General features: G+C 41.7%; 1 protein-coding gene across 1 annotated transcript; it reads right to left on the bottom strand.

Moving 5' to 3' along the window:
- Window positions 1–7,980: 7,980 nt before the first annotated feature.
- Window positions 7,981–10,944, bottom strand: pigm (phosphatidylinositol glycan anchor biosynthesis, class M). The gene is made up of 8 exons (XM_076112620.1): window positions 10,569–10,944; window positions 10,186–10,359; window positions 9,930–10,050; window positions 9,483–9,726; window positions 9,273–9,376; window positions 8,859–9,013; window positions 8,318–8,419; window positions 7,981–8,216 (listed from the first exon to the last, which is right to left on the bottom strand). Exons 1-8 carry the CDS (start codon window positions 10,737–10,739, stop codon window positions 8,049–8,051), a joined length of 1,239 nt encoding a protein of 412 aa, XP_075968735.1. The 5' UTR covers window positions 10,740–10,944; the 3' UTR covers window positions 7,981–8,048.

Here is a 10,944-nt window from a genome sequence, read left to right as displayed (position 1 = left end):
GAGTGATTGGAGCAAACACAGCAGATCATTTCTCTCTCACACACACACACACACACACACACTCTCAAACAATCAGTGTGCATTAAAGTACTTTGTATTGCGCCAAATGCACCAGCATTACAAAAGGATTCCCAGGATCCCCAACATTTAAATGACTTCTTCTTCAGTCCGATGAAGAGGTCACAAACAAGGCTCAGGTTCTAGTGTTCGTGTTGTGACAATCAAAAATAATACCTTGAATCCAGTTTGTGGATCGGCGATTTAGTTTTTAAGGGATACATTTTGTAGTTTGTTCCTAGCACTTTTGGATTTAGTGAGACAATTTATGTCTAGAGACACAATTTCATTTTGGTTTTATGTGTTGTGCACACCTGGCTTTTGTGGGAGGAACAAAGATTTTGCTGTAAAAAGAGACTTTCTTTTTAAAACGTTGTACACAGGAGATGACTTTACACCTACTGCTGGGCTTATCAAAGCAGAAGGCACACAGTCAGTGATAACAACTTAAAGGATGATCTGCTTTGATGGTGGTTCTGCATGTTTTAGTGCTTCAACATCAGCCTACCTTTTTCATGACTCAGTGATGTTTGAATGGAATCTAGTGGTTTCTATGCATTTTAGACTTGTATTAAATCAACTTTCAGAGACTTGAAACGTAATCAATTGCAGTAAAGAAAAAAGTTTGGTCCCTCCTCATTCATGCATTCCTGCAGCTACAGAAAAGCTGTTTTTTTTTAATGCATGACACAACCAAATTGACATCTTATTCACAACTACTTTGTTTACTCAAGATTTATGTCCTGAATTTGATTTTCCAAGATCATAGCGTACAATGCAGTGCTTTTGTCAGAGCGCCCATTAATCCACCACAAAGGACAGTTTAACATCAACAACAAAAAGGTTTCTCCTTGCAAATGCAGAAACCTTTGCAAAACGTCTTAGTTCATAGACGGAAACATGTAAAACTATTGGCCAAAGCTTTAAGTATATTCACTACATCTGTTTATTAAACTAGAAACTGAATACATGAGGGGGCGGATGAAGCACCACCACCCGTGGTTCAAGCATGCGCTCCTTGGCTCTGAGATAAAAGATCACACTTGAATTGCCCTTTAAGTTGCAGGACCTTAATAAGATGAACTTGGACCTAAGAAAGATGGTCTGCTTAAATGATCATATAATTACTCACTTGAAGGTTTGTTTGGACGAGGTAGAAGTGTTTGAACTGAAGGAAAAGAAGACAGTCTTTTGTTAATAGGTTCGATGTTGATTATTCTTCCAACACGCACAATCATTTTTATCATATTAAGTCATGCAACCTGTCGAGCATACAAATAATGAATTTATTTATGTCAAAGCTAATGTTGTACAGTTTGGTTTAGTGTTCATGGCAAGCTGAGCATTTCAACTCAATACAGCCTGTCTCACTGCAGACACGACACGTTTCCTTTTGAAATGAATATACACTTTTCATGTCGTCGTTTGAGTCCGAAAACATCCGACCTTTTCGTCACAATCAATGTTTTTGCACAAGATGAATTAAAAAGCACCAAATTGATTCGCTGTTAGTCTCAGTTCTGTGGAGCTACTGTTGTAGTTTCGAAATTGCACTACTGGGAGTAGTTCAGTCGAAGTTCAGCCTACCCAGACAGGTTTTTGAGTCAACACGCACAACTGTACACGGTGTCACTGTTTTGACTTTGTCTTTTTCTCTCTGTGTGTGTTCATTTCAATAAATGTTTGATGATTCGTATTTATTGTAAGAGGCAAAAGCGTATAATTTAAAAAAAACTACAGTTTTGAAGGCTTTTCTGTTTCACTAAGGTAAATAAATATGCCTTTTTCTTTTCTTGCTATCTTTTTTGATAATTGTTATAAAAGTCATACTTGTCTCATGGAGGAGGTAGCTGCAAGGTAGCGAACACAGTGTACATATGCAATGTCTTCCAATGTTTCTACGTGTTTTTGCAAATGGGACTTATCTATTAAAAGACTTTTTCTTAATATGTAAACTCTGGGCGAAGTGTTGTTCTTTTGCCACGAGGCAGATAGAAAACAAGGCAACCAATTACTGCCAGCTTGGTGGGCGAGTAACATATCAACATGTCCCACAAGATGGCATTCTGGACTACCACCAAAAAACAAAGCCATGTTGCGAGCAGCAACATGGCTTTGTGCAAGAAACTCTGCAGAAGATGGTACAATGTTCGAAGGACTTTTTTCCTTAACAATGCCAAATGAAAACCATGGAGCTCAAATCAAGTAATGTGAAATAATCTTATGGTTTCCTGCTCTCATTAATGTTCTCCAGAATTAAAAATTCCCAAATCCTATGGTTCAGTTAACAGCCATGTCTCTTTAGCAGCTTTTGAATTTTTCATGTACACCAAATGTGGTCTCATCCTTCAGATTTGTGTCTCTATTAATAATAAATACTCAGCAGAACAGGATACAGAGTATCTCTAGCCACATTGCCTGTATGATTAATGTGCTGTAAAGTTGGCATGACAGCTCCTTCACACGATCTGAGAAACTCAACACCAGTCTCTCACCACTGTCTAGGACGAGAGCTAGAGCCAGGGGAATGTTGGCATCCACGGAGAGGTATAGGGCGAGGACGGGAGCAGGGAGCAAGAAGAGGCAGAGATGTAGCCTAAAAGCTGTGGTTAAGTCCTGGTCCAGGGAATTCTATCCTACTAGGTAATTAATTGCGTTCACTTGGCACATCGGGTTTAAAATCGGCCCTGAACATTCACTGTCTACTTTATCCAGTGTTCCTCCCTCTGGACAGAGGAGCAGTTCATTTTTCATATGAAAGTTGCATTGTAACAGAGAGAATCTGATCTTTCATCATTACATGCATTAAATACTGTAGATTATATTGGCTCTGAAAGCCCCCCAAAAAATCACTTATCAACACTAATGAAAATTACAGTTTCAGCTTGAAATACAACTATTTTCCTTTTCTAAAGTCAGTGACATCTGATTTGCTTGTATTAGATGTAAATTGGGTGAAAGGAAACTTCTAGGGTGATGCGGTTGCAGATAGTTGGACACAAAATAGAGGTTTCGGAATAAAGCAAATGGTGGGCGACCTATAATAACAACACTGGAACATGTAAAAGTATGCATTAATATGAGAAAAATAACTGAAATCACACCACATGAATAGCTACTGCAGGACGAGTGTTCAGCACTATTTGGCATGGTGGCCACATTCAAAACCTCAGGTTATATGACACTGTGAATTTTTCTATTTTGCTTTAATGCAACTGTAACACCAGGAAACAAAATCACACATTCAATAATTGCTCTTTAAATGACCACAATTCAAGCTATTAGGTCAATATATTATATATTTGCACCAAGAGAAATATAAAGATTACATTTTTTGTATTTAAATTGCGTGGGCACTTGGCCAGTTAGGGCCACAGAAACACAATCATGTGCATGTGTCATAGGCATGATCGGAAGTGAGAATCTTTACTAGTTTGCTCCGATGTGAAAGAACAAGAGTCTGCCACCGATTCCACAGCTACCGTCGTCCCTCTCTCTAATCCCTCCCAGTAGCTCGTGTTTGTTTCTTCACAGTCAAGAGTGTCGCTTATAGGGAATCTCAGGATACACAAGGATCAGTTAGTGTGGGGACGATTGTGAGTGTGTATGTGCATGTGTGCAAGAGTGTGTATTTGCATGCTTGTATGGGGAGTATAACCAGATAGCGACGTCCCAGGTTTGATTGCGAACAGACTACTAACTCATTTTTAAGAATAAGGCTTTTTGATTCCGTTTATTTTGTTATTGTTAACCTTCTTTAAAGGGAAGCAATAGAAAAAAACACAACCTGAGAAAAGATACCTGTCATAACATGTTTTGGATTTTAAAAGTGCTGTGAATAAAGATATTTAAAGATAGAGTGGAACTTCTGTGGTTAAAATAGCCTCTGCTAGATTTACAACAACAATGGAGTTGATGCAATTGCTAAAATTTCAAATGGCCCTGCATCAAAAACCACAGAAGTCACTCATGTGCACAATATTAATAATGGATGGCCATGTTAGTCTAATGTATGTGCCCGGGGGTTGGAAGATAATTGCTATCGAAGCTAGTATTTCTCCATTTAAAACTACACTTCCCTTACAGTAAGTGTACACCTAACAAGGTTAATTCCTCTGGTTACCAGTATTTTGTTGATTCACTATGCAACAAGTTACACAATGGCCATATGCGTGTCAGCGTTGATGTTTTGTACACCCGGACAGTACAGAACAGTACAGAAGAACTGTTCTCTTCCTCTTGGCTTAAAACATGCTCTATCCAATTAAGATAATACTTCCTCCTCCAGGTGCTGTCCTGAGACTGAACACTGTGTTCACTTGGGCTTTCACTTGAACAGGAACTTAACATGCATTTAATCTTAACAGTAACATTTTCTGGGTTTCCCTCAGCAAGTTTGTGTGTGCGGCAGGGCTTGTTGTGACAGGTTATGTGTAACTGCCTGAAAACAAATTAGTTTCATTACTTGGCAGTTGGCAAGGAGTGGGACAATATCGTACAGGAGGGATAGGAAGGGCTAAATGGTGTTAACATAAGTGTTTTTGATTCATACAGTAATAAACAAAAAATGGTCCACGGGCAGCGTTGTAGAGTTTAATAGAAAAAAAGAAGTTTTTGTACAAGGAAGAACTACATGAGTACTTTTTTTGTTTTGCTCACCAGACATGCACCCACAATGTGGACACTGAATATTCAAAGCTATAATGGTATACACCCCACTAAGTGCAATGTTAGACAGAGCCGAACAAGGAGGAAGCATAGCGCTTTTCAAGCTCTATAACATGAATTACATATGCAATTGTGCCCCTCTGACATACACACAGTTTTCTTCACAAGTGAGTAACAACTAACTCACACGAAGACTGTGTGTAGTATCTCTCTCTCGCTTTCCCCCAAAGGAAGACTTTGCTTTTGTCTCACTGCAGTGAGACTGATGATGTGACAACAAGAGGGAGGGGGAGATGAGGCTGACTTTAAATGTTTAATATTCATCAGCATGCACGCAACACTCCATCACGCCATCACGCCACATGACACTTGTTCTGTACGGACGGGAAGGTGTGAGAATGACGAAGAAACCGAGACAGGGAGAGTGAGAGGTGGAGAGACAAAACCTAGAGGTGAGAAAAGAGAAGTTAGCTCGGGAAAAGGGGTGAAAACAATGCAGAGAGCACATCCAATCAAGAGAGAGGGGGAGACTGCTTTGGGCAACTGTAGTGTAGGCAAAGTGTTTGATGCTTGTTGACAGCTGTATCTGTGAGGGGGAGGGGGGTTGTGTGTGCAGACCAAGACCTATAATCCTATACCATGCAAGGTTGCGTGACCGTTCATACCCCACTCTTTGCTGCTCCACACACCATTTGCCCTAATTGATCACACACACTCACACACACTAATACACACTCATATAGGCAGATGCACCAATGCATACATAGACACAACAATGTCCACAGCTCCTCTCCCCATATCCCCCAGTGACAATGAGGAGAATCCTTGAGGGTATATCACAGACACGCATGTACATACATGCATGCACATTAGCATGCACATATACACACACCCTACTAAGCACATGGGAGACAGTCACGCAATCCCCCGCCCATAACCCCCACAACCTTGCCACTTCTTGCTTCCCGACTACAATTAGCTAATGAACAATAAACAGCACCTTGCCTTAGTGCTTACTTTCTTTAGCTCTGTCAAAGCCTCGAACCCAGTAGTGCCCAACCTTTTTTTTGTCTGATCTATCCCCACAGCCCTGTCAGAAGAACTCAAGTACCGCTTTAAACCAGCCATCATGTTCCAAATGTATTCATTGATATTAAGTGTATTAAACTGGATGTTATTTAACACAATTGAATCCGTTTTCCATTCGCACTACTACCAAACGAAAGCCGGATGTTTCAACATTTACCCATTACTATTAGCTAGGCTATTTATTCTGACAATTCATAACTTTATCAATAAGCCATATTTTGGGGGGTTTCCACCATTTCCAACACTTTTGTTCTTCTTTAGTTCACTTTTTTTTAAACAGGTTATCCTACTTTTACCTAACAATTTAAATTATGTTTCCTACCTTTAGCTATTTCAACTGTTTATCCTACTTTTAGCTAACAATTTGAACTAGCCAAATGATCCTATGTTTAGCTGTCTATTTCAAACATATACCCATAACTTTTGACTATTGCAATCATTTATCCATCATGTGTAGCTAAGTATCAACCACCTATCCACTATACAGTACATTTACCTAACCATTTGAACTGTTTATTCACGACTTTTAGCTATTCATTTGAATCATTATCCAGTATTTCGCTAACTGTTTCTGCACTGCTAGCTTGCTAACTACTTTTCAAGCAGCCTCAATCTCTACGTGTCCAGGTGTTACAGCTGATACGGACATTACGTATTACTGTAACAGGTTTGTAATTTTGACTTTGTCAAATAAATTGAGCTACTCTAAAATCTTTCCAACCCCCAGGGAACTGGAGAGGTACAGCTATCCCTGGTTGGGCATGACTGCTCTACAATAGAAACTCAGAGGAAAGCGAGTTGAAGAAGGAACAACATTCATATTTCCAGTCCTGGGGATTTAAAAATAAACTGCTGCATGTGAGTTTATTCGGTGGGATGCAGTGTAAAAATGAAATGGTTTATGTGCCCAGGGGCGACTAGCCAGTTGAAAGGTTACTGAGTGCAACCTGGTGATTCATAAACTAGATATGCAGGCCGCAGCTGACCGTGAGTCAGACACAAATGTACGCATGCACACAACACACAAGGAAAGCGTACAGATACACAAAGTGCTTTACAGGAATGTCTCAGGAAAGCAACTAAATCAACCCTCTACTGTGTATCTCACATGCATCCACGAATACATGCTTTATTATCATTACGCACTCCTACATTCAATCCCACGGGGCAAGGCCAGCAAACATGATCTGAACCTACAGGACTAGCGAATGCTCCAATAACTCCCGGGTGAGATTAGGGGGAAGAGTACAGTGAGATTATGGAGCCACTGCCAGCACTGTCTGTTTTGCGGTTTGTTTATGCTCCAGTTGCCCGATTAATCTGCGAGGGTTACCAGAGGATAGACGTTTAAGCTGCCTCGTATGCTGGCGAATGCTTCTACCTACTGGTCACGACAGCACACTGCAACTGAGGAAGAGTCAAGTCTTTTTAAATCACATCGCATGGCATGAGCTTTGAAGCCATGTAGAATATTTACATAGGAAGATGGAAGCGGCTGTTACAGGACAGCGTGATTCTGTATCCGTATCTGGATTTGTTGATAATTACCGATCACAGTCTAGCCATTAGTAGTTTCACAACGCAACAAAATATATAAAGAGAAAACATTCCCAATTCATTAGACTAATGAGCAGTATTTATCCCAGTCAGGTCACAAAAATGATATAGATTTACCTAGCTATACACAATGTGTCCATTTCTCCCTCTGGTATGAGAAAGTACTTCCTATTCTCAAGATGGCAGTGACAATGGCAACCAGAAACCTCTGAAGGGTGTGTTAAGTATTTTGGTGCAGAGCTGTTTAACATGGTGGTTGTTAAACTGTGGAGGGGCTGTGTGTGTGTTCTCTGATCTGCGGTTGGTATTTTGCCCTTGCCAGCAAATGTAAAACATCTGCTTTGTCATGTGGCGTGGCCACAGGTGGAAGAACAGACTTCAACGTTTCACCCGAGAGAAAGCAGCACAGCAGCAGTGTTCTGCCCTATGTGAGTCATTGAGAGGATTTAAGTGGCCTACAGCGGCAAGCATGTAATCAATGGTTTTAACTACGAATGACTGAAATTAACCAGTGGATTTAGTCACTCAGAAAATAGCACTGTATGCATCCGTTCTGTCCCAAAATGATTTAGGTTACAGGAAGTAGTTAAGTACCCGGGAGACTGAGAGTTAACAAAATATAGACTTTATTTTTGAGCATCCATAGTCCATCATCTTCAGTTAAAATGACTGGAATGTCACTCAACCTTCAGTCTCTGTGGAGTTTGAGTCGGTTTGTAATGGGCTACGATCTGAATCAAGATGGATGAGTTGATGATCAAGAAGAGTAATCCAGCCAGCCAGATTAACACGAAGGTGTTGTAGCCTTCAAACTCCAGGAAGTAGGCTGGGCCCAACCAGATACCCTGATGGTGGAGAGAAAATATAATAGCTTCTTCATACCAAAGACAATTTCAGTTACTTTGTTCAAAGCACTGCAAACCCAAAATACGATGAAGTAAATTACCTGTCCGGCAAACCAGAGGAGGAGCAGTCCCACTCCCTGTTTTAGTGACAGACTCAGGTGAGGGATGACCAGAGGGAGGAGACACAGGTACCACAGGAAGTACTATGAAAGGATGACAAACATATGGCCACACCTGAGGCAGGTAGGACAAAACAAACGCTCCTGACTGGAAAGGACCCGACCTCCCCCCCCAGGTGCAATCACTTTCACTCAATGACCTCAGACGTCATGTCTACGTGTGCGTCCTGTGAGTTCATTCACTTTAATGTTTTGATTTATCATATTATTGCATATCTGTTGTGATGTCGTCAGGTGGTTCTCTCGCTAAGAAATATGCCTTTGAAAATAAAAGTCAAGTCCAGTGTCATGACACTAAACTACAAAACAACAAAAAGACAGTATCTCTTCTTAATTGGATCCTTTTCCCCCCAAACAAGCATCCTTATTGTCTTTCTACGGCTCATCTCAATGCTGAAAATGCTTTAGGACTACAGAAGAGAGTGGGGAAAAAACTGGGTGAATATTGCCTGTTTTGATGTACCTGTGAAGTGCAGACTTTGTTGAAAGAGACAAAGATGGCGGTGTGCAGGAAGCAGCAGAAGGCCAGGTCAGAGTGAAAGGCCCATGACGCTACCAACAGCAGGATGAGCTGAGGCAGGAATGCTGCCAGGCCGAGCCACTGGCTCCACCTGCTGTCTGCACCAACGAAAGAATGAGACCAGGCTTAGAAAGCTGCATCATCTCCTGCAAGTTTACGCTCCCAATCAAAGAGATGAAAGGAAAACTAATAAAAATAGCTCCAACTTTAAATCTGATTTAATAAACAACCACTTCATTGCTGCTGACCGTGTACTTCTGCACATGAGCTTAAACTCGATGCTGGTCTTTGTTCTGTAGTTCTGTCTGCAGCAAGGTGTCACGCTAGGAGGCTATGAAGGGATGGAGCGGTGAATACCTGTGGTGAGGTAGAGCATATAGAAGTATGGAGAGAAGTTGTGTCTGATGTCCCTTCTGGTCAGATGGTACAAGTAGGTCTCATGAAGGAACTCCCATCCATACCTGATGGTTCAGGAAAGGATTATTAAGTGTATTTCTTCAGATAAGAGAGAATGTAGAGAGGCTAATATTGAGTCGTATCAGAAATACTTAATGAGTAGCTTCTCACATGTAGTAGAAGAGGGCTGTAAGCAGACAGAAAACTCCTCCGGCCACACTTGCAAAGAGGAGCAGCTCCCGGTTGAGGAAGCTTCCCGTAAACCCGATGAACCTCCTCCACCCCTTTTGGTCCTTCTGTGGTCTGGTCTCTGGCGTGCGCAGGGACAGAGCGATGGGCAGAGCGTATGTAACGGGGTAGATCTTCATATGGACTGACAGACCATAGAGCACGGCTGCCCACGTCAGATGCCGGGCTAGAAGGAAAACAAGGTCAAAAGTATTAGCGCAGAAGCTGAGTATCTACATAACAAAACATTATTTTAAAGAGCTTAAAATGTCTTTTTGAAACTCAAAAGCTCCACACACACCATCCACACCCTTACAAAACATTATTTTAAAGAGCTTAAAATGTCTTTTTAAAACTCAAAAGCTCCACACACACCATCCACACCCTTACCTTCCATACAGAGTAATGTCCCCAGCACCAGAGCTGCCAGTATTGACTCAGCATTCCCTCGGCTGGACACTCCCATGGGCAGTGGGTTGAGTAGCCACAGAGAACAAACACGGCGCGCGGTCTGAACATAAATCCCCCCCCCCCCAAAAAACACAACTTAATCTGAACTGTGTATTTCCAGGAAGGCTACACACTGTTGTTTTACAGGACAAAACGAATGAGTACACAAATTGCTAAAAGTGCCTCAAAAGCATACCTCAGAGCTCAGGCCTCTCAGACGGAGGATTCTGTAGATGAGCAGTCCTGACAGCACGTCACACACAATGAAGAGGATCTTGCCAAACACCAGGCTGAGATAGATGTTCGGGGTGAGCAGCCAGGCTAGGAGAGGGGTGTAGCGGTAGGTTGATCTGTTGTACGGGGACTGACCCTGTGCACAGAAGCATGAGCAACAGAGTGTACTGAAAGCATCACAAGTACTCATCATGCAGAATGGCACCAGTCCATGTTATTGGATCATTATTATTGAGGCATTAACATGCAATAAGCAGTACTTTATATTAGTAGACATATTCTGGGACCAAGCAGCTTTATCTGACTACTTCACTGCTGTCACAGAAGTTATTAGACTGCTGTTACCTCAGTGATGAATCTTGCAGCATCTGTGAACACATGGTAGTCAATGTCAGTGTACTTCACCACCATAGTCCTGTCCTGGTAGTCTCCATAAGCGACCAGCGCCAGTCGTAAAGCGAAGGAAGCCGTGAAGAGGACATGCTTTCCCGTGAGCTTGGTTATTAGCCTCTCCATCACCAACCAAGCAGGGAAACCAGTTCAGCAGGCAGCTCCCGGAAGCTAACTAAGCTAGTTTGTCGTCTTTCAGCCGGAATAGGTCAGCCAAAGTGTCCGTTTCCCTCATCTCATTATCCCCTACGACCTTTGGTTATACAGTCGTCATGTATTGTTAATAAGCGATTCGTTTTTGAATAATCGGACTTCAAACAATGACAACCAG

Source organism: Anarhichas minor, unplaced genomic scaffold (genome assembly GCF_050575085.1).
Source record: "Anarhichas minor isolate MPS153535 unplaced genomic scaffold, ASM5057508v1 ptg000050l, whole genome shotgun sequence".
In the NCBI taxonomy this organism is placed as follows: Eukaryota; Metazoa; Chordata; class Actinopteri; order Perciformes; family Anarhichadidae; genus Anarhichas; species Anarhichas minor.
This window is presented reverse-complemented; position numbering and strand designations above follow the sequence as displayed.

Excerpts from the sequence above, each read along its gene's own strand:
- pigm (XM_076112620.1), bottom strand. The coding sequence starts at position 10,739 with ATGGAGAGGCTAATAACCAAGCTCACGGGAAAGCATGTCCTCTTCACG. Across the intron at positions 10,360-10,568 it reads CTGCAAGATTCATCACTGAG|GGTCAGTCCCCGTACAACAG; the intron begins GTAACAGCAGTC and ends TTCTGTGCACAG. Across the intron at positions 8,217-8,317 it reads TCCTCTGGTTTGCCGGACAG|GGTATCTGGTTGGGCCCAGC; the intron begins GTAATTTACTTC and ends CTCCACCATCAG.